General features: G+C 53.4%; 1 protein-coding gene across 1 annotated transcript; it reads left to right on the top strand.

Moving 5' to 3' along the window:
• The first annotated feature begins 754 nt into the window (after positions 1 to 754).
• LOC126569843 (uncharacterized) lies at positions 755 to 17,273 on the top strand. Its single transcript, XM_050227227.1, has 3 exons — positions 755 to 833; positions 3,211 to 3,420; positions 17,156 to 17,273. Exons 1-3 carry the CDS (start codon positions 805 to 807, stop codon positions 17,241 to 17,243), a joined length of 327 nt encoding a protein of 108 aa, XP_050083184.1. The 5' UTR covers positions 755 to 804; the 3' UTR covers positions 17,244 to 17,273.
• The last annotated feature ends 1,279 nt before the right edge of the window (positions 17,274 to 18,552 follow it).

The raw sequence follows: 18,552 nt of genomic DNA, 5'->3' as shown, positions 1-18,552 counted from the left end.
ATGCCTCCTATAATTAGAACATTTCGTTAGCGCCACAAGAGCACACACGCAGGGTCCGGAATCCGGAATGTGCGCTGCTGCTGCCCGCGATTCTCCTGTGCGTCTGTGGGGGTGGTGGTGGTGTGCGCAAAAGAAGTCAAAGAAGAAGCAGATCTATCGTGGTGTGTGCCGTTTTTCGGAGGGAGAGGGGGGGGGGGGAGGGTAGACCGCCACTCTCGGTCGATCGCGCTCGCTCGCTCGCGCCGTTGATCATTGCCGTCGTCGTGTTGTGCGATCGCACCGGACCGAGCGTAAAATTGTTGCCCACCACTAGCAAAACACATACACAGCGACATGGGTGTGTTTGTGTCCGACGAGCCCGACACCGAATGTGTGGTGTGAACGGGTTGCGTGTGGTTCTGGAATGTTTCTTCACTCCGCACTCTCCCCGGTTTCTGCGGCTCACACATCCGCGATGTTGCCACACACCCTGCGGGGCCCGAACCAATAGAACCTCGCGTTCGTCCGCTCGCTTGCTCGCTCGTTCGTTCGCTCGGTCGGCCGGTCGGTCGGTCGGTCGCCGCATCCATTCGGAACGCACACTCCCGGGGGTATCAGCTGAACCAACACGCGCTCGTCGCCGCCATTTCTGCCTCGATCTCGGTGGCGACAACACGCACCAACACGGTGCGCTGCGCTGCGCCGTTTTCAACTCAGTTCTGGCGCCGCCCGGAAAGGAAAGGGTGTCTCTTCTTTGGTGTGCTGGTGCAGTGTACGTGCGTGCGTGTACGTGTGCGTGTACGTGTATGTGTGTGTCGAGTGTGTATGTGCCCGCCTCTGGCCGCCTGTCACAAGTGAGTTTCAAATCACCAAATCAATTGTTGCAGGGAGTTATGCTGGCCTACTGCTGCTGCTGCTGCTGCTGCTGGTGCTCCGAGGGAAAATAGATTGGAATTTTCTTACAAAACTAATTGGCCAGAGTGTTGAGTGTTGAGAACAATTGAACTGAATCTGTGTGCGAGTTTTGGTGTCACAAGGGACATGGCGCTCGTTGGTCACAAAGTTCTTTTCCGTCGAGCAACGTGGTGCAGTGCAGTGTGGAGTGGAGTGGAGTGGAGTGATGTGTGGTGGACCATTTTGTGGACTTTGGACTGCTAGAGGCTAGGGCGCGAATCGTCGTCGTCGTTGCTGAGTTTGAGAACGATGAAGAAGAAGAAGAAGAAGAAGTGCTGCTGCCCTCGCTCTCTCTCTCCCCGTCTCTCTGTCTCTGCGTCTCTGCTGCTACGCAAAAGTGTGCAATGATGGTGATGATCATGATCACGCTGATGATGATGATGATGATGATGATCGTGGGTCTGGCAGATAGAGTGAGCTCCTCTTGAGTTTGCGGTTTCGATCGAAGCTTCCGGAACGATCCTCAACAATCTTCTCCGATCGCACACAGGTGACATTCCCGAGGCCCGATACCCGAGAGGTATGTGATCATTCCAAGGTGCGTGCATGCGTCCGTCTGTGCGTCGTCGTGTCACCAGGGGGTTTTCTTCGGAATGCTGTGCTCCCTTGATTCCCTGACCGACCGATCAGTATTGTTCCGCATCTAATTGAAGTTAATTGAAAGCTTGACTTCTGGGGGGGAATCGGGTGGCGACTCTCGGCGACCTCGTTCGCTGCTCTAGATTCTAGTTTCCATCCCAGTTGCCTGCGACACCAGAACCAGATGGGGGTTATGGTGATGGCGATGGCGATGGCGATGGTGGTGATGATGATGATGATGCTGTGGCATAATCGGAATGAAGAGAGGAAACGTAGCGCGCGAGCGCTCTGCTCGTGCTTTCCGCATGCCGCGATCATCGTAAGTCGCGTAAGAAGAGATCGTTTTTCATCATTCTCTACATTTTCGGGGACATCAAACGCACACAGAGACACCCCTTTTGTCAACGACACGTGCACGCGCATTCGGATTCGGATTCGGATCCGGATCGATTCTCGTTCTCGGTGGTTGCGGTCCACGCGGGGACCACCCGTATATTAGCGCGTTTTTCGGGGTGTTACCGAGAGAATGAAAATCTGTTAACCTCGCTACGAGCCAGAGGCAGCAGCTCGATTACCGTCGCCAGCAGTGGCGTTTGCTTTAAGCCTAGCGCCTGTGCTAGCACCCTAGCGAGCAGAGCAGCGTTACTGCGCATTGTTTAGCGGTTAAAATGGCTGCGCAGAAGCCCCTCTTCTAATAAGCGAACAGCAGTCGTAGCGCAGTATCCGCGACCTAGAGAGAGAGAGAGAGAGAGAGAGAGAGAGAGAGAGAGAGAGAGAGAGAGAGAGAGAGAGAGAGAGAGAAAAGTGAGAGATAAAGCATCCATTTCGGCGGGGGTTAACAGAGCGAAGAAGAAGTGCGTAAGAGTCGAGTTTCGGAACCACAAAAAGTCCCATCTCATTAGTAATCGATTTGGGTGGATTGATTAATCTTCTCCCTTTAAACTGGCGCCCTTCACGCGCGACTAGTGTGTGAACTCTTTCCCCCCGCCAACCCCATCCTTGCTACGAACGTTGCACGCACGGAATCCACAATTATCCCCATTCCTAATAGGCACGTCGTCGCCAGCCAGTGCCGGCATTAAATCTTCCCTCCCCAAAAAGACACTTCCTGGCAGGCGTTCAGGCGATAGCAGGCGTGGAATTGCGGTCACGGAGATAAAAAAAAAAAGTGAGGTTATAAAATCGTTTAATGTGCCAAGTACACCACCAGGCAGGCATCATTGTATGAGAGGCATGCAAACACCCAGCCGCCGACGAGGAGCCGCGAACGATGACAATAAGAAGGGGTGTGCTGGTGGTGGTGGTGGTGGATGGAGTGTGTCTTCTCTGAAGCTAGGCCGGCGGGCCACATCCAAGGAACACGTGTTCTCACCAGACCAAAGTACGTGACAGCCGAGTGGCGCTAGAGCACTGTCCTCTCTGGCCTGGGGCAGGCAGAAGAAGCTAGCGAGCTGATTATGACAGCCCGTTCTCAGTCGTAGTAGTAGTAGTAGTAGTAGTAGTGGGTAGTACGCAACCAGAAGCAACAGGAGCACAAGTAGGCTGCTGGAACGATGACGAGAACGAGCAACGCACGGCTGGCAGACAGTCAGCATCATCGATCCAAGCAACTCGCGAGATCAATATTACGAGATTTGCTCAGTTTTTGTTCGCTTCTCTAAATCGCTTCTCTTCGCGTCGTCTGTCTTGTCTTCGCAGGTTCAGAGTGTTCTCAGCCAGTAGCAGTCGCACTCGCAGCGCAGACCACGGAGCCGGATTTGGAAGCTGCCTTTACGACGAGGATCTCTGCATCTCGGGCCGGCGGGGCGGGGGACTGTGTTCTACCTTGAGCCTGCGATGTCAAACAAGTGCCGAGTTCTTTCTTCGTGCGAACCATAAAGATGGCGACGACGACGACGACGCAATTATGTAAGTATTTTGGATTGGTTTTGTGATGTTGAAGGCTCCGATTCGCCACGATAAGACTTGGGACCGCGAGGAACGGTATCGTTTCGCTACACCATCGGTACGCACGGCCATTAAGCCATTGGTGCCGCTCTGCACTAAGCAAGGCTAATGTGATATGGCCGTCCACCAGTGGGACTCCAGTTGGATTTTTGCGGCTAAAGAAACAGCGCAGTCTGGTTTACTTACTGGGTGCTCCATCACCAGGAGACACATTCGGCAGGCCGGCGCCAACTGCGCGCGACCACGTGTGTATGTGTTGTGTGTCGTGTAAAATTGGCCCGCAATTCTAAGCATGCTGATAAGAACGAGTAAAACGGTGCATGCGTATGTGTTGTGTGCCAGACGGTTGGCGATATTTTTAGACTCTGGCCACGCTTAGCAACATACCAGCAGCAGCACACCAGCAGCACAAACCATATTAGATAAGCTCTTCTTTGCTTCTATTCCCTCACTCTGGTACTCTCGCTCTCGCTCGAGAGCGGACGTGCTCTCGGTCGTGATCATCGTCTTGTGATGCTGCTCCTCGACAGCAAGACTCTCCTCCGGGCATAAGCAACATTAGATGTTGTGCAATAAGGTTTCTTAATTCTCGCGATCGGTTTTTGCAACCACAACCCGATCACCATGATCGATTCCCTACCATAACTTGTGATTGCAGGATTTGATCCAGGATATCGGTTCCGTCAAAATGGTAGATCGACAGAGTGTGCATGATGTGATCGTGCCTGCGATCACTGCGGAAGGAAATACAAGAGAGCCAGTACGGTGGCGGCACCACTACACGGTCAGGCACGGCTGCTATTTTTGCTCCCACGACAGCGTCAGCAAGTGATGGTCGGTCATTTCGTATACACTACTACCCGGCTACTAGTAGTCGCCTCGCAAGTGTCCGATCGTCCGTGCTGTGTTGGTGGTGTCTGTTGGGTTGGGTGTCTGGCTGTCAGCGAAGAAGGTGTGTGCAAGGCCGCAGACCCAAAATGGTCTCTGGTGGCGGCGGCGCCAGCCAAATGGATTCGGCGGACGAGCTGATGTCGCCTTATGAGGTGGCAAGTTCCTGGCCCACCTACCTTCCCTCCTCACTACTGACGTCAGTTGCGCAGGAGGAGTAGGAGGTTCGTACCGGCATGTGTGCGTGGTCCAGCGCCTTCCAGCGTTTCCGTTCTTTTGATGGCCAGTGCCCATCGTGGGTGCTGGCCCCAAAATGGATGGCCGAGATTGGTGCGTGTGCAGCGGAACTACACTGCCCAGCCCCACACAATGCCCCATGGAGGAGTTCTACATCCATGGTGGGTGGAAGAACCGTCCAGAAGACCGTGTGGCAATGAGATTTCCACGGGAAGCCAACAATAACCAGCCCACAACTACCACACAGACGAACCCGGAACAGCAAACAATCATAAAAGTCGACAATCGCGGGGCATCTCCGGTCCCATGGAGTGGTTTGTGCGTCGTGTGAGTCTGAGTCTGTGTCCACCACCACTACCACCTCCACAAACTTTTCTTTGCCAAAATCCCAAAAAACCCAAACTCGAGTCGAGTCTCGAGGTGTGGTGGCGATCATCAGCGTCGCATCATCCGTGAGAAACGGACACTTCAAAGCTCAGCGGAGAGGATCAGCATGGATGCGGTCGCCATTGCCTCCTCTTCTGCTCTCCCCCGGCCCGGTGGCCCGGGTATTATTATATGTGTGTCCGCGTCCCATCGGAGTCCTACCGGGAAGGTACTACCACCGTTTGATGGTGGCGGCGACGATGCTACGGATGAGGACGCGTTGGGCGCGCACAAAAGAGCGAGCGAATGCGAAGGTAAAGGAAGACACACACCACGCGGGCACGCACGCATACAGAAAATATGGGAAAAAGGGACGCGATCCCCCTGGCAGGCAGGCCAGGCAGACCATCCCAGGCCATCCAAGGCCTCAATCCGTGCGAACGAGACGACGAAAGCGACGAAGCGGTTCTATAAACACTTCCCAGCGCAGCAGCAGCAGCAGCAGCTCGGTGTCTGCACGAGCAGCGAAGAAGGTTCTCACGAGCCTTCCAAAACCAAACCATAAATACAAAACATATTCTGGGAACCGGCAGTCACCGCCACCGTCGCTCGCCACCTTCGCCATCGGCATCGACGCCAAACAAGACGATGATTCCATTTTTCGTGCTTCTCGTTGCTGATGCTTTTGATGGCGGCGGTGCTGCTGGCGAGTCGGCATCTTATGCGTCTGTCCTCTTCTGTCCTGGAAGATCTGCTGGAAAAGGATGAGTGCAACAGGATGCGTGGATGCACGCCTGGGCGAGACATTGCTCCGCCGGATCGTGCATCTCGGTCGGAATTCACGTGAAATATCGTGAAACGAGAGTCCTTCCTGTGCTGCATCCGGTTTCCAGGACGCGTGACGTGATGCAACTGAAGAGCTTCACAAATGACTTCGGGAGTTTCCCTAAGATTGGAGAGAAGTTTGTGAAGGGTGGTGATGCCGGAGGGAGAGGTGTGATGCTCGTCGTGTTGAGAAGCATGAACCGCATTCCAACGGCCTGTCGGCGACATCGTCTTCGTCGTCGTCCTCGTCGTCATCGTGTGTTCGTGATTCCGAGACGAAGATGCTCGGAACGGTGCCAGCCAGTTAGTCAGACAGCCAGCTAGCCAGGAGGGAATGCACTCATAAGAACAGAGAAAACACCGATGAACGCTGCTGATGATGAGTCCGATCAACTCTCGGGCCCTAAAGTGAGAAGACTCCAAGTCGTCCAACATGCGAAAATATTTGCTCCGAAGAGACGCAACGTTTGGGGTCTCGAGGTGGAGATCTGCACCTCTCCTCACCTCTCTGCTCCGCTGCTTCTTGGGGTGTTGTTGGTTCTTACGGCTTCGCACTGTTCCTGGGGGCCTCTGCTGGGACCGCATTCCCGCGGTCTCAGCCCGCTCTGTTACGGGTTCTCTCTTTTGTGCATCGTTCGCGTTCTAGCGACGTCTTAGTTTTCGTCTTCATCGCCGATCGTTAGAGAATGTGTTCCGAAAGCGGAATGTGCGTGCTTCGTTCACTTTTTGGGCCCCTGGGCGGTGGGGGGCACCCACGAGGGCGATGAGAATGTTCCGCTCCGTTCCGTTCTCGTCTCGTCCTTCTCCTCCTCGAGCGTCTTTTGGGTCTGCTGGAATGGCCCTGAACGGCGACGGCGCGAATGTGTGATCCTCGTGGTCGTCGTCTTGGTCGGTCGGTGGTTGTGCGGGTATTAAAAGGAAATTTATGAATGAACTCAATCTCCTCAGTCCACCACACGAAACAAGAGGAAGAGGACGCGCATGCGACGAAGAAGAAGAAGGGTTCAACGAACTGTGTGCTGTTGGTGCGCTGCCACGCGGTCCGTTGCGATGAGACCACGTACCACGAGGGCCAACGCAAGCACGCCAGCCAGCATTTTCCGTTTCCATTGACAATCCAGCATGATGATGATGATGGTGGTGCTGCTGCTGTTGCTGCAGTGGTGGTGGTGGTGGTGGTGGTGAAGGAGAAGAGCTGTGATCTCGGTCTTTGGTATGTGGCGTTGTGTGATGTGGCTCACGAAAAATTGGTTTTCTTCTGCTGCTGCTGCTGCTGCTACTGCTGGTACTATGCTGCTCTGTAGTAGTTGCACGCGAGACTGGTTTTCTCGCGTTTCGTGGGTTCCCTTTCCAGCTCCAAAGTTGCTGGAGGGTGCGATTTCGATGAATTCCACTCTCACGGCTCATCATCTTCATGATCAGCAGCATAACACTCGCTCCACTGACGATTCCCCTCACTTGGATAATAATGGTTTGGCAGCCGGCAGAGCCTGTCTCTTTCGTTCGCGAAGGGAAAGCGGAAAATAGAGGGCTCACTGTGCGCTTTCTCGTGGCAACAGGAAAAACTTATGCGAGGTCCCAAAAATGTTGATGAAGAGAGAGAGAGAGAGAGAGAGAGAGAGAGAGAGAGAGAGAGAGAAAGGGAGAGAGGTCTATAATCGAGTCAGTGTGGTGGATCGATGGTTCATAAATCTCGCTCCACTGCGCCAGCACTTCATCTGCCTTTTAAACGGTTTAAAGCTCGATGGTTGCACTGCTTCATCTCATGACTGAGTTTCGGTTAGTAGAGTTGGCGCAAGAGAAACTTCCGGATTCCTCCAGAGGATTCCTCATTCCATTTTCTTCAAGTACACTCTTCCCACACAACCATCTTCAACCCATGGCTGCCTGCCTGCAGTCCAGCGTGCGCTGAAATGAAGTCAAATGGTTAATTTGTCCCATGACATCATCTCGTGCGCTCGTACGCCGATCTTGCCGCCGTGATCGCCTTGAGAGAACGTCGTCCACACACATACACACCCTACTGTCGAGCTCTGTTGAGTAATCTTTCCCATCGCGGAGTGTGATCGCGGAGCGTGGTGAATGAGAGAAACGAGCGCCGATCGTGCTTCTTCTGTGTCGCTGGCACGGTTCTATGTTGGCTCAATCGGTGGAACGGGTGCGAAAGGGAGAGGGGTACGGGGGCATAAATTGAAAAAAGTGGAGGAAAAGCCACCCTCCCACCGGATGTGGTTATAGAAGGCGCGCGTGCTGGCTGCCGCTATTTCAATTGAAAACAAAAAAAAAAAAAAGAACAATTTCTTGATCCCCTTGGGCGACTGCTGCACAGTCCACAGGTGCACGGGCTTGCTATGATTGAGATGGAGTTAATGAAGTTATTAATGAATTGCAGGTAGCGAGCGAACGAACGATCGTTCACAGTTGGACCATGCAGCTTCTATTGCAGCCGTACCTTTATAGAGTGGTTAACGGTGATCCATGGCGTGATTACGCCGGTACCGATCCCTTCTTGTATGTGCGCTGTGGACAGGCACTACTTCCGATAGCAGCGGCAGCAGCATGCGCAAACATCCGGTGTCGACGACGACAGCGACGACGGTGACACGATCTGTTTGCTCTCGGCCGCATGCACCACATATGCTGCGCCAAAGGGGTAACGGGGTTCCTCGGTCAGAAGGAAGCCCCCTGGAGGATGTAAGAAATGCTCCTCAACACTTCCTGTGGTCCCGTTTGTCTGTTTGTTCTTCCTTCCCCCCTCGCTGGTGCTTTCCTTTGCCTGGAAGTTACACAAAAGAGGTGAGGTAAGCGTAAATATAGGGACGAGGACCACCAGCGCGCGCGCGCGCGCGCGGTATTGGTGCTCTATCACCAGCGCGTACGGAAAGGTGTGTCGCAGATGAAGAAGAAATCCGGCGGGAGATCGAACGAAGAAGTTGTGATCTAGTTTGCCTGGCACGAACGAAGCAGCACGCGGATATGTTCTGTGCCCTTTCTGTCCCAGGTATCTAGTCATCCTTGGTCGAATTGTGAACGTTTCATTCTGAGTTGAGTGTTCTTGAAGTGTTGTAGCTAAGTTTCCAATTCCCCATAGTTAGCGTAATTAAGTAAGTGAAGAAAGAAGTCAGCGAATCACTTCGAGATCTTCTAGAAATCCAAAAGCTAGACGCTAAGTTAGTTTTGTTCAACCAGTAAACGACAAGGAGAGCATCGCAAAAAAGGAGAAGAACACGGATCTCTGCAAGGGTTACACAGCAAACGACCGCTTGGCGTGTGAGTAAGAAGCCATGCCCAGCCCAGTTGCGCCCAGGTTTCCAGGTGAGAGGAGTGCATTGTTTTGCAAATAAGATACATCTTACTTCCTTCCCGGATCTCCGAGAACAGCACATCATCGCTACCCTCCGGCCAACTCCGGTGGTCGGTGTAGAGAATTGGTTTTCAATTAGAGAGGGAGAGAGAGAGAGCCGCCTTAATGCCGCGTGTGTTTCACTTGGGAACTGCGGCACCTCAAGTCTCTAGCCTCGGAGTTCCGTAGTTCGGCTCACCTGGTGCCGCTGCGCTCCGGCTGCGGCTGTAGATTGGATTGTGAACGAATTCGCACACCAAAACAGACGTCGCAACACGGGAAGGCGTTTGGGCTAACATGCACGAACCGGAACACCGGGATGTACGGCGAAGAACCCCACCGGAACCGAAGGGAGAGAGAGAACGGAATCTAACGGAACGGAACGGGTTTTTTTTTGTGTGTGCTGCCGCTTCTTTCACTGCTAGTTTCCCCGCACCCGTTGTCCACTTTTCTTTCACTTCTTTCTATTCTTTTTTGTTATACCGGCTTGGATTCGGCGCAAAATCCCGAAATCATCCCCCTCTGCGGTGGAAAACCCTTCAATTGCGCAAGAACAACAACAAGAACACGGAAAGCGCGCGGAACCAGGAAGAAGCCATTAACAATGCAACCCAAAAGCGGAACAACACAAAAGATAGAAGAAAAGAAAAACGGAACTGCGCGGACGACGAAGCCAAATGGCCAAAGCGCCTAAGCGCCGAAACAAGAAAATAAATTAAGGCAAGGAGAGAGCAACAACCAGAGGCGGCGGCACGTTACGGAAGGGGGGGAAAACCCGCGTTACAAGATTAGATTCTCATGCGAATTGCTGCTCGCGGGGTTGGCTGGCTGTCTGGCAGGCTGGCGAGCTGTGGCGCGCTTGTGCGAAAACTTTGGAACACCGGAAGCGCGACTCGCGCACGCCCTTACCACATGTTGCTGCTACTAATGCGGATGGCCGATGCTTCATTTCGCGTGCCTCTCGTGAATATTTGGTGCGCATCTTACAGCCACAGCCAATGCTCGCTGCTGTCGCGAGTTCGTCCGCGGCTTAAACACGATCATCAGTCGAGGGAAAACTCCTCCGGTGGAACGTGAAGAAGCGGGAATCGAATCGAGTTTCGGCGCAACGGCTATAGGTAGTAGTCCGAATTCGCCATGACCACGGCCCAGCGGTGGTTGCTCTCTGGCCAGATTTTTGCGAACTTTTTCTTTTTCTAGCGGAAATTCGTAGCCGCGGGAATCAGATTATAGTTTTTTTTTGGCGAAGGCGTACAGTAGCATCATCATCATCATCATCATCATCATCATCGCCATCTTCTGTCAAGCGTTTCGATGCCAGCAGACGGCGTGTGAGCCATGACGCCGAAAAGCGGATCGCGAAAAGCCGCGCCGTGAGACAATTTTTTGGCCAACTCGGCGGCGATCACTCTCTTCCTCTCTTTCTCTTTCTCTCTTTAGTTGGCATCTGGTGGCCAGTTGTTGAGAAACGTGTTACGCACACGGTTCCTCTATTTATAGCCGACATAGACGGGAGCACGGGGAGCTTCCCTCTGGGCTTGTGTGCTCATTTCGTCTCAAGTCTCAGCCATTCGTTCGGAAGCACTCGCTCCATCTGACGGATTAGACACAGCTTTGGAGGAGCATTGGTTCGTTCAGAGCGTGTGACTCATCCTGCTTGTGAACGTGGTTAAAACACAGGAAGTGAAGGTACTACACACGGAGCCTATGGCCAAGTGACGGGAGGGAGTAGAGCTTCCCCGTAAACCAGTACTGTCATCGGTTGTTCCCGGAATGCAGCTCTGGGAATGTATTGCAAGCGCTCGGATCGGAGACGCAACTGCCTCAACCATATGACCTCAACCATAGTGCAATTGAAAGCGACGCGACTGTACGCGAGTATATGGCTCACTAACCGCGACGTGACTAATTGGCGGCAATTATGCAATGCTCCGCTTGGCCGATGCGCTCCCCCGTTGCCCAGTTCCCATTTCCCATAAGGCCATAGGGGTTTGCGGGAAATCAGGGGCGCGTAAAGATTTTCTCAAAACGACAAAACCGAAAGGCGATCATACGAGCTTGAAGTCTGGGACACATTCCCCGGTAAACAATGAACCTGGCCTGGGACACGGAGGAGCATCTGGTTCGTCTCGTTACCATGGGAACCTTCCCCTCGCAGCTGAATGTCTGGAATAAGCTGCTTCTTTGTAGACCTCTCTACCAACAGAAGAAAAAAGGGAGTACCACCATACCTCCGAGATGCGCTTACTCTCTGCTCCTGGTGTCCTCCGATATGATGTTGAGAGTTGTGACCAAGGGTCCACTCCCCAATAAACACACACCCAGGGCCAGTTTATGGTTCCATTGTGTGCGATGTGTGTGCGGCCTTGTACAGTTTTGTTGTGCAAAGCAGAGCGGCGCGCGGTCTTGAGATGCAACTAGCTAGCATCGCTCACCCTCATTTGCATTGAATGCAGCTCAGTCGCCACCACCGCTGCCCTCGTCTGTCCCGGCTTGTGTTGTGGTTCGTGTTCAATCAACAAGCAGCTTAGCTTATCTCCTCTATCAGCACGCCGACGCTGCCGGCGCAACAATCTGCGCGATAGTTAAATGGCGGCCCGTTGTAAGAGATGTTGAGATGCAAACAAAATCGTTTTACCTACCGCAGCAGCAGCAGCAGCAGCAGCAGCAGCAACAACAACAGCAGTACTTGAGCACGGCGCCTCATCAGTGCGCGCGCGTTGTACGTCAATTAGAAAACATCGATTTCCCTCCCGTCCACCCGTCCGCCAGCCACACACCGCCATTTGGCGCCATCTGTCACAATGAGAGGAGGGCGTTAGGCGGTAAGGAAATTGCGTCCATTGATGAGTCTCGGGGTTATTGTGATCTCGAGGGAAAGAGAGGCAGAGGGAAATGGTCGTTTCCTTCGTCAAGGCACAAGGGAGTGAGCCCTTGAGCGTGTCAGTGAGTCTGGGAATTATTAATATTTTTCCTACGGTGGTTCCACCCCCCCATATCCTAGGGTCTAGTGATAGATCTCTGGATCCTCTGTCAACAGAGAGAGAGTGCGAGAGGTAGGCCATCACCCAGCGAGATGAATTTCCCATGATCATCCCTGTGCGCTTTCAAACGACCGTTCCGTGGGGGACCTCTTTCCTATATGACCATAACCACCGCGCACCGCTGAAATGGACGGACGGAGGGCGGCGGTGATTGTTAAAAGAAGGTTTATGAGTCTTCGCGAGGGGTCTCAAAGAGACGGACGTGAGGCCTCGTTTTGACAGACAACGTAATTGCGGCAAAGGCTAAGGCGCGCGCGCGCGCTCGCACACAAGAATGGCAAACTATAAGCGCGCCGCACGGTGTTGGGTGTGCGGATTGACGCTGGCCGATGCGTCGGGCCTGATTACTCTTCTCTTTGGGGTGGAAGCACTAAGCTGGCGCCAGCACACTCCTACGGCCGGTCGGCGCCAACCATTTGGCTGCAGCGGGAGCGCAACCCACCACCACCTCGCGGATTCGGACACGGGGATTCGGTGTGTTGTGTGACTCTCTCGACACACTCGACGCCTTTTTAGGGAAGGTCCCACGCTTGGGATCGGAGTCCAACGGGCGGTGGAATGGAAATGAAGCATGGTGCGCGCGCTGTTGTGTAGGTCAGCTTTTAGCGGCTTAAGCGTGTGACTCCTATGGGTCGTTAGCCGAAATCGGTCTTCCCTCCCGCTCTCTGCGGCTCTTCCTCCAGTTGATGGATATCCCTAATCCGCCTCAAAATCATTTGCGGTCATGGCTGGGTACCTGGGCGACGGTTTTTAGTAAAAAAGCTGTTTTGGAGCGTATCTCTCCTCAAGCGTCTAGGAAGTTTTTGCGATGGCGTATGGCGCCGCGATGATAGCCACTTCCATTTGCTTACATTTGGGATATGAGACACGGTCTGCTGTGGGGTCTGGTAAGGAATCTGGGGAACGTCCAGCGGCCTTTGAGTTACTCGGCATGACTCAGACATATCCTGTAACAGAAGAGAAAGTTTCCTCCAACGTGAAATCAGTGTTGGTATGCTGGAAGCTGGTAAAAATTGTAGTTCTTCTATAGCAAAGGATCATTACTATCCAAATGCAGTCAGTCTCATGGATTAGTTGACTCAGATGCTTCTGTAGACTAGTCTTAAAAAAGCAGACGATGCAACTCCGCTTGCCAACCGAACATCATGTACTGTAGCTGTGACCGGTTATCAAAAGAGAAGCAGCGGCGGGGTACGGTCATAACCTTTTCCGCTTTCCAGAGTCCAAATGATGATGATGCTGATGCTGATGCTGAAGCCTGTAAATGAGGCCACAACTGTGCTTTGTTGTGTGGTGGTCTAATCTGGCTCCGGGGTCCGGGGGACTCAATGGTTCCGCTTGATATGGATGGCCCCGAATGGCCTGGCCGGATGTTTTGCCTTCACTTTCGACCGATCGTCTAACCACACACTAATCACACGCCCTTTCCGAGTTCATTCCGTTCGTCCCCCCCGGGGGCGGCCCGGGTTAAGGCTGCTCCAAGTGCTGATAACCATGCTTTGTGCTTTGTTGCTCTTGGTTTGCTCCTCCTGCACCCACAGAGGGCCCCGTGCTCCTTTCAATAATGAGCGAGGAAGGGATTTTTGATGTGCTGAGCAATCCTTGCTCATCTCCCGTGTCTTGGCGCATCGTCAGTTCACGATCATAAACCGACTGCATTGGGAGTGCTGTGGTAAGTCGACCTTTGCAGCCCGTCAAGATGCTGATCATCATTCGTTGCACACGAACGTGCACCGTGCTGTTGCTGCTGCTGCTGCTGCGGTTCGCGATTAGCGCTACAAGATCCGTGAACGTCGCCACTACGATGGCGATCACGACTGCGAGCGGCGAGCTCTAGCATCAGGGAGGCGGTAGTGGGAGAGAGGGATCTTTCAATCTTATGATTGTACAAACGGCACACATACATGCACACAGCAGCAATCGCGTGTGTATGAGTCTGTGGTGTGTGCAGCAGACGTGAACGGATTGCGCGCGCACGACAGTAGAAAGGGGGAGCGGAGGACGCAGGGACGCAGGGACACATCGAGGCCAGTCGCGGAGGGCACCAGCTCAGCACAGCCAGCGAGAGGCGTTGATTTCATTCAGCTGCACCACTGGCACCTCTCTGGTAGCCTTCCTCCCTCCCCTTCCAGGCCTCTCGGACCTCTGTCATTCATACGTCGCCGTCGCTGCCGTCGCCACGGTTTGTCGCTGTGTGGCAGGAGGGGAAGAGCGTAGGGGCGGCGGTGGCGACGGCACACCATGGCGCTGCTGCGTCGTCCCATTCATAATTTGTTTCATTCATGATGTGCTGTTGCCTCGCTGATGCTGCCCACAAGGGGGGAGTAAACGGCGATGTGTGCCCCCCCCCCTCTCTCTCACTCTCAGTGGGTGTGGGTATGGGTGTTGGGGCTATGTGTGCTGGCTGGCATATGTACAAGCGCACGCACTCGCCTCTTCCCCCCCTTGTACTGCGCTTGGATGCACCCGGAACGGGGAGAACCAGGGAACTGGAGTTAAAAGATGGAAGGAAGGGAAAAAGGGGGGGTCTGTGGTTTTCAGGGCTTCCTTTTGCCCCCTGTGGTCTGGTGTGGTCTGGTGTGTTTATGGAGCAAACGGATGGAGCGCCATCAATCGTACCCGTTTGATATTGTTTATCCCAAAGACGCCACCACCCCTCCCGGGAGGAAAAGGATTCCCGGGATATGTTTTCTCGGAAGCGTCGCGAGAGGGATCGGATTCCAGTTGCCAAAAAAAAGAAAAAAACTCGCCCCATAGAACCTCGCGTAGAGGGAGAACTCAGCTAATGAGCAATTATTCCAAGCTCCCTTCGAGAGTTAAGGCGCCGCTGCGCAGGCGTTCCCTTCCGCGGAACTGTAATTTTTGTTATTAGCGCCGATCACGTTCAACGTGCCCGTTCGTTCCGATAGCCCCTTCGTCAGCGACTGCCTTTTGCAGTTACGATCGCTTTGAGCCGATGCGATGCGATGCTATATATATAGGGAACTGAAGCCCAGACTCCATACGATCAAATCGTTGTTCCTCTGCTCCGGTTTCTCTGTTCCACTGTTGACTGTTGATTGTCCGGCAGTGTGTTTATGTTATATATGGTTTGGTGTGTGGTATAAAGTGATAATTTCCTTTTTCCACCGACCGTCTGCTGTTGTACGCTATAATTGGATCAGTTCTTCGTTATGAAGGGGGGGGCACGGATGCGAAGATTGGATGCGCAGCACCACCGGACAAGGATAACCGCGCGTCCTGGATGATAACAGGACGCGCTCGATCGTCCTAATGAATGGGTTTGTTTTAGAGGCGTGTGTGGACGCGACGTTCCACGTCAATTTCTCTTCGCACGACCAGAAAGGAACTGTGGGGCTGGACGGTGCAAATCCAGTTTCCAATCAGCCTGGGGTGGAAACGGACGGGGAATCCGGGATGGGAAGAGAGCGAGAGAGCGCGAGAGAGGGAAGTACAAACTACATTCCATAGTTGCGAATCTGGCTGCTGGTGCTGCTGGTGCTGCTGTTGAGGGCTGCTTCCGTCTTTCTACACGTCCGAGCCTCGTGTCAAGATCTTATGTGCGCCAGAGGAGGACAGAAGAGTCATCGTCGGGGATCCGGTCACGTAGTTGCTGATCAGGTTTGTGGCGGGATTGTGTGATTTTTTTTTTTTGTTGCACATTCCCCCACCCGGTTTGCTTTCCCGTTGGTGTCTCGTCCACGGTAAACACTTTCAACTAAGTGCTATGCAAATCGTTCATCGAGCCCCGGAGCCGAGAGTAGCAGCGCAGTAGTCGCGAACTGCAAACGGACGCGGCAGTGTGTAGTTGTGATGATGAGGTCCACTCGGTCCGGAATCCAGTGTCGTCGTCGTGGACGTGTCTCTCCTGGGAATAGGGACCTCCTCGGTCCGTACTGAAGCTAGTGGGTCTTGGGGTAATCTCGTAGCCCATTGACCACTGATAGACGTCAGCAAAAAGTAGTTGTTAGGGCAGCCCGGGACTGGCTCATAAATCAGTAATCTCATCTGGTGACCGGTGGCCGGTGGTGGCCACACGGAACTCTAGGATAACCTATGTGAACCCCTCGGTATGATGCGCACACAAACAACAAGAGTTAGCTGCCCGGGATTTGACTATTTACTCTCAGTGCACCCCCCTCGTCGCCAACAATCACTCCAGTGATCAGCGTGTGCAGGGAGAGAGAGAGAGAGAGGCAGAGGCGATGATGAGATTGTCAGCGATTTGCGCACGTCCGTCGCCCGGTCGCTCGGTGTGTAATGTCGCTTAGTCATGATCCATACATCACCACCTCGTCGCTTATAGTGTATTCCACGGATTTTTCCCTAATGGACGGTCGGTGGTGGTGGTGTCGGTGGGTTGTGAGGACTGTACAGCAGCGGCAGAAAAAAAAAAGGCCAGTCATACGAGCGTGTTGCGCGTTGCGTAACCGACTGGTTCTGAAGATAGCTATGCGCTTTTTTTTGCGCATAATTCTCCCCATAATTAATGTGTACGCCGCGCCGGACCTCCGTGCAAATGCTAAAGGTCGTCAGAAAAGGAGTAGTAGGAGGCCAGCTAGGCAGAGCCCCTTCCATCCGTCGAGGAAGTGTTGGAGGATGGTCGATGGCGGAAGATCTGTGGACACTCATCTGTGGTGGTCTGTGGTGGGCAAATGTGTTCTCTCGTTCTCTCTCTCTCTCTGTCTCCTCCGAATAACCATATCGAGAAGAAGAGTGGTGATGCTGTGTGATTTGGGATTAGAATGGCCGTGGTAGCTGAAACGGGCACCACACCAACGCACAAGAGCTCGTGCAGTGTCTGGAAGCAGCAGTGCGTCTTCCACTTGTCCACTCTTTCAAAAAAGCACACCATGAATGGTGGGGACGTAGGAGGTTGTGTTGAGCGAGGATCACGATCATTTGGAGACAAGTGCATAACTGAAGGATTGGATTGCTTTTGAAGGTCGATTTTTAACTCTGTCTCTTTATTTTCTTCTCTTCTTATCTACAGATTAGTAACGGAAAAGTCGGAATGCGCGGAAACTCCATTGCATGCTGCTCATTGGCCGGAATGGCATATGAATGGCTACCAAAAATGACGAAAAAGTCTTCTGGATGATTGAAACTACTCAACGCACCAGCATCGTCGCAGCAGCGGCTGTTAGCAGCGAACCACGAATTCAAGATTATGATTTCCAGATGATCATAAGCCCTGCGTGCTGCTGCTGCTGTCGGTGTGGTCACCACCGCGATAACCTTTGGTAGGCGCTCGGCAGTGACTTTTGCTCCCGTCTCGCCGCGTACTTCCGGAAGTTCCGTGCGCTGCTTTCGGTTTAGTGATTAGCCAAGCAGCAGCATGAAAAACGCGACGAGAGAGCGTGACAGAAAGAGAGCGAGAGAGCGAGAGAAAGAGAGAGAGAGAGAGAGCGACACGGAAGGTCATTGAAGGAGGAATACAATGTCTTGTGTTACACAAGACATTTCACATTCACGGAATGGACACGAACCCCTCGCCGGACGGGGGAAGGAATAGAGCGATCACTACTCGCGATGCTGCTGTTGCTTGCTGGTCGCGAGGTTCGTGCCGTATGTTCTGCTAGATCGCGTCCCCATCCTATCATCGGGTCTCACGGCGTCATACCCACCACCACCACCACCACCACCACCACCACCAACAGCTCGTCATCGTCATCATCATCTAACGGTTCCGAACGATGGCGATGGTCTCGGTCCGGTCTGTGAGCCTTGGACTCGCACGATGATAGTGAACGGCGACGTCAGTTAGTCCGCTGGTGAACACTGTGCCGAGCTGAGCTGAGCTGAGCTGAGTTGTGGCTGTGCCTGTGCCTGTGGGGCCCGTGCTGTGTGTGAAGCGGAACATCAATCGATCGATCGATCGATCGATCGATCGATCGATCGTGCCTTTGCGATCATCCGCGCGGCGATGGTGTGTAGCATCATAAATCGAGATTCGTTAATTATCGCGATCACCAGGAGGAGGATCCTGAATTCCGATCGTAGGTAGTTATTCCGGATCACACCGCAACCAAGGTATGCACGGGAAGAGCAGCATGGAGGGTTGTGTGGAACGCAAGACAAAGTCGTGAATGGTGGGTTATCAACGGGGCAGCAACTCCAGCGCCACCAGCCCCCCTGGACGAACGCGCGCGCGCGCGCGAGGACACGGACCACGGAGCGGATCGAATTCAATTCTTTATCGCGCTTTACGATCATCATCATCATCATTATCTCCCTCTCTCTCTAGCTCTCTCTTTGTCTCTATCCATCCATCCATTCACTGTGCCTCCCAGTGGAATCAGTGAAAAGAGTAGAGAGCGGAGAAAAAGAAGAAGAAGGAGAAGACGAAGCGAAGACCGCACCACCATCGTCGTCACCCCCTGCAAACAG

This window comes from Anopheles aquasalis, chromosome 2, assembly GCF_943734665.1.
Source record: "Anopheles aquasalis chromosome 2, idAnoAquaMG_Q_19, whole genome shotgun sequence".
Taxonomy (NCBI): Eukaryota; Metazoa; Arthropoda; class Insecta; order Diptera; family Culicidae; genus Anopheles; species Anopheles aquasalis.
The sequence above is the reverse complement of the archived record's forward strand: the minus strand, read 5'-3'. Positions and strand labels throughout refer to the sequence as shown.

What these genes read in the sequence shown, in the direction of transcription:
- LOC126569843 (XM_050227227.1), top strand. Translation starts at nt 805, where the DNA reads ATGTGCCCGCCTCTGGCCGCCTGTCACAA. An exon ending in CCTCTGGCCGCCTGTCACAA is followed by an intron (nt 834 to 3,210) that starts GTGAGTTTCAAA and finishes TTGTCTTCGCAG; the next exon opens with GTTCAGAGTGTTCTCAGCCA. An exon ending in GACGACGACGACGCAATTAT is followed by an intron (nt 3,421 to 17,155) that starts GTAAGTATTTTG and finishes TCTTATCTACAG; the next exon opens with ATTAGTAACGGAAAAGTCGG.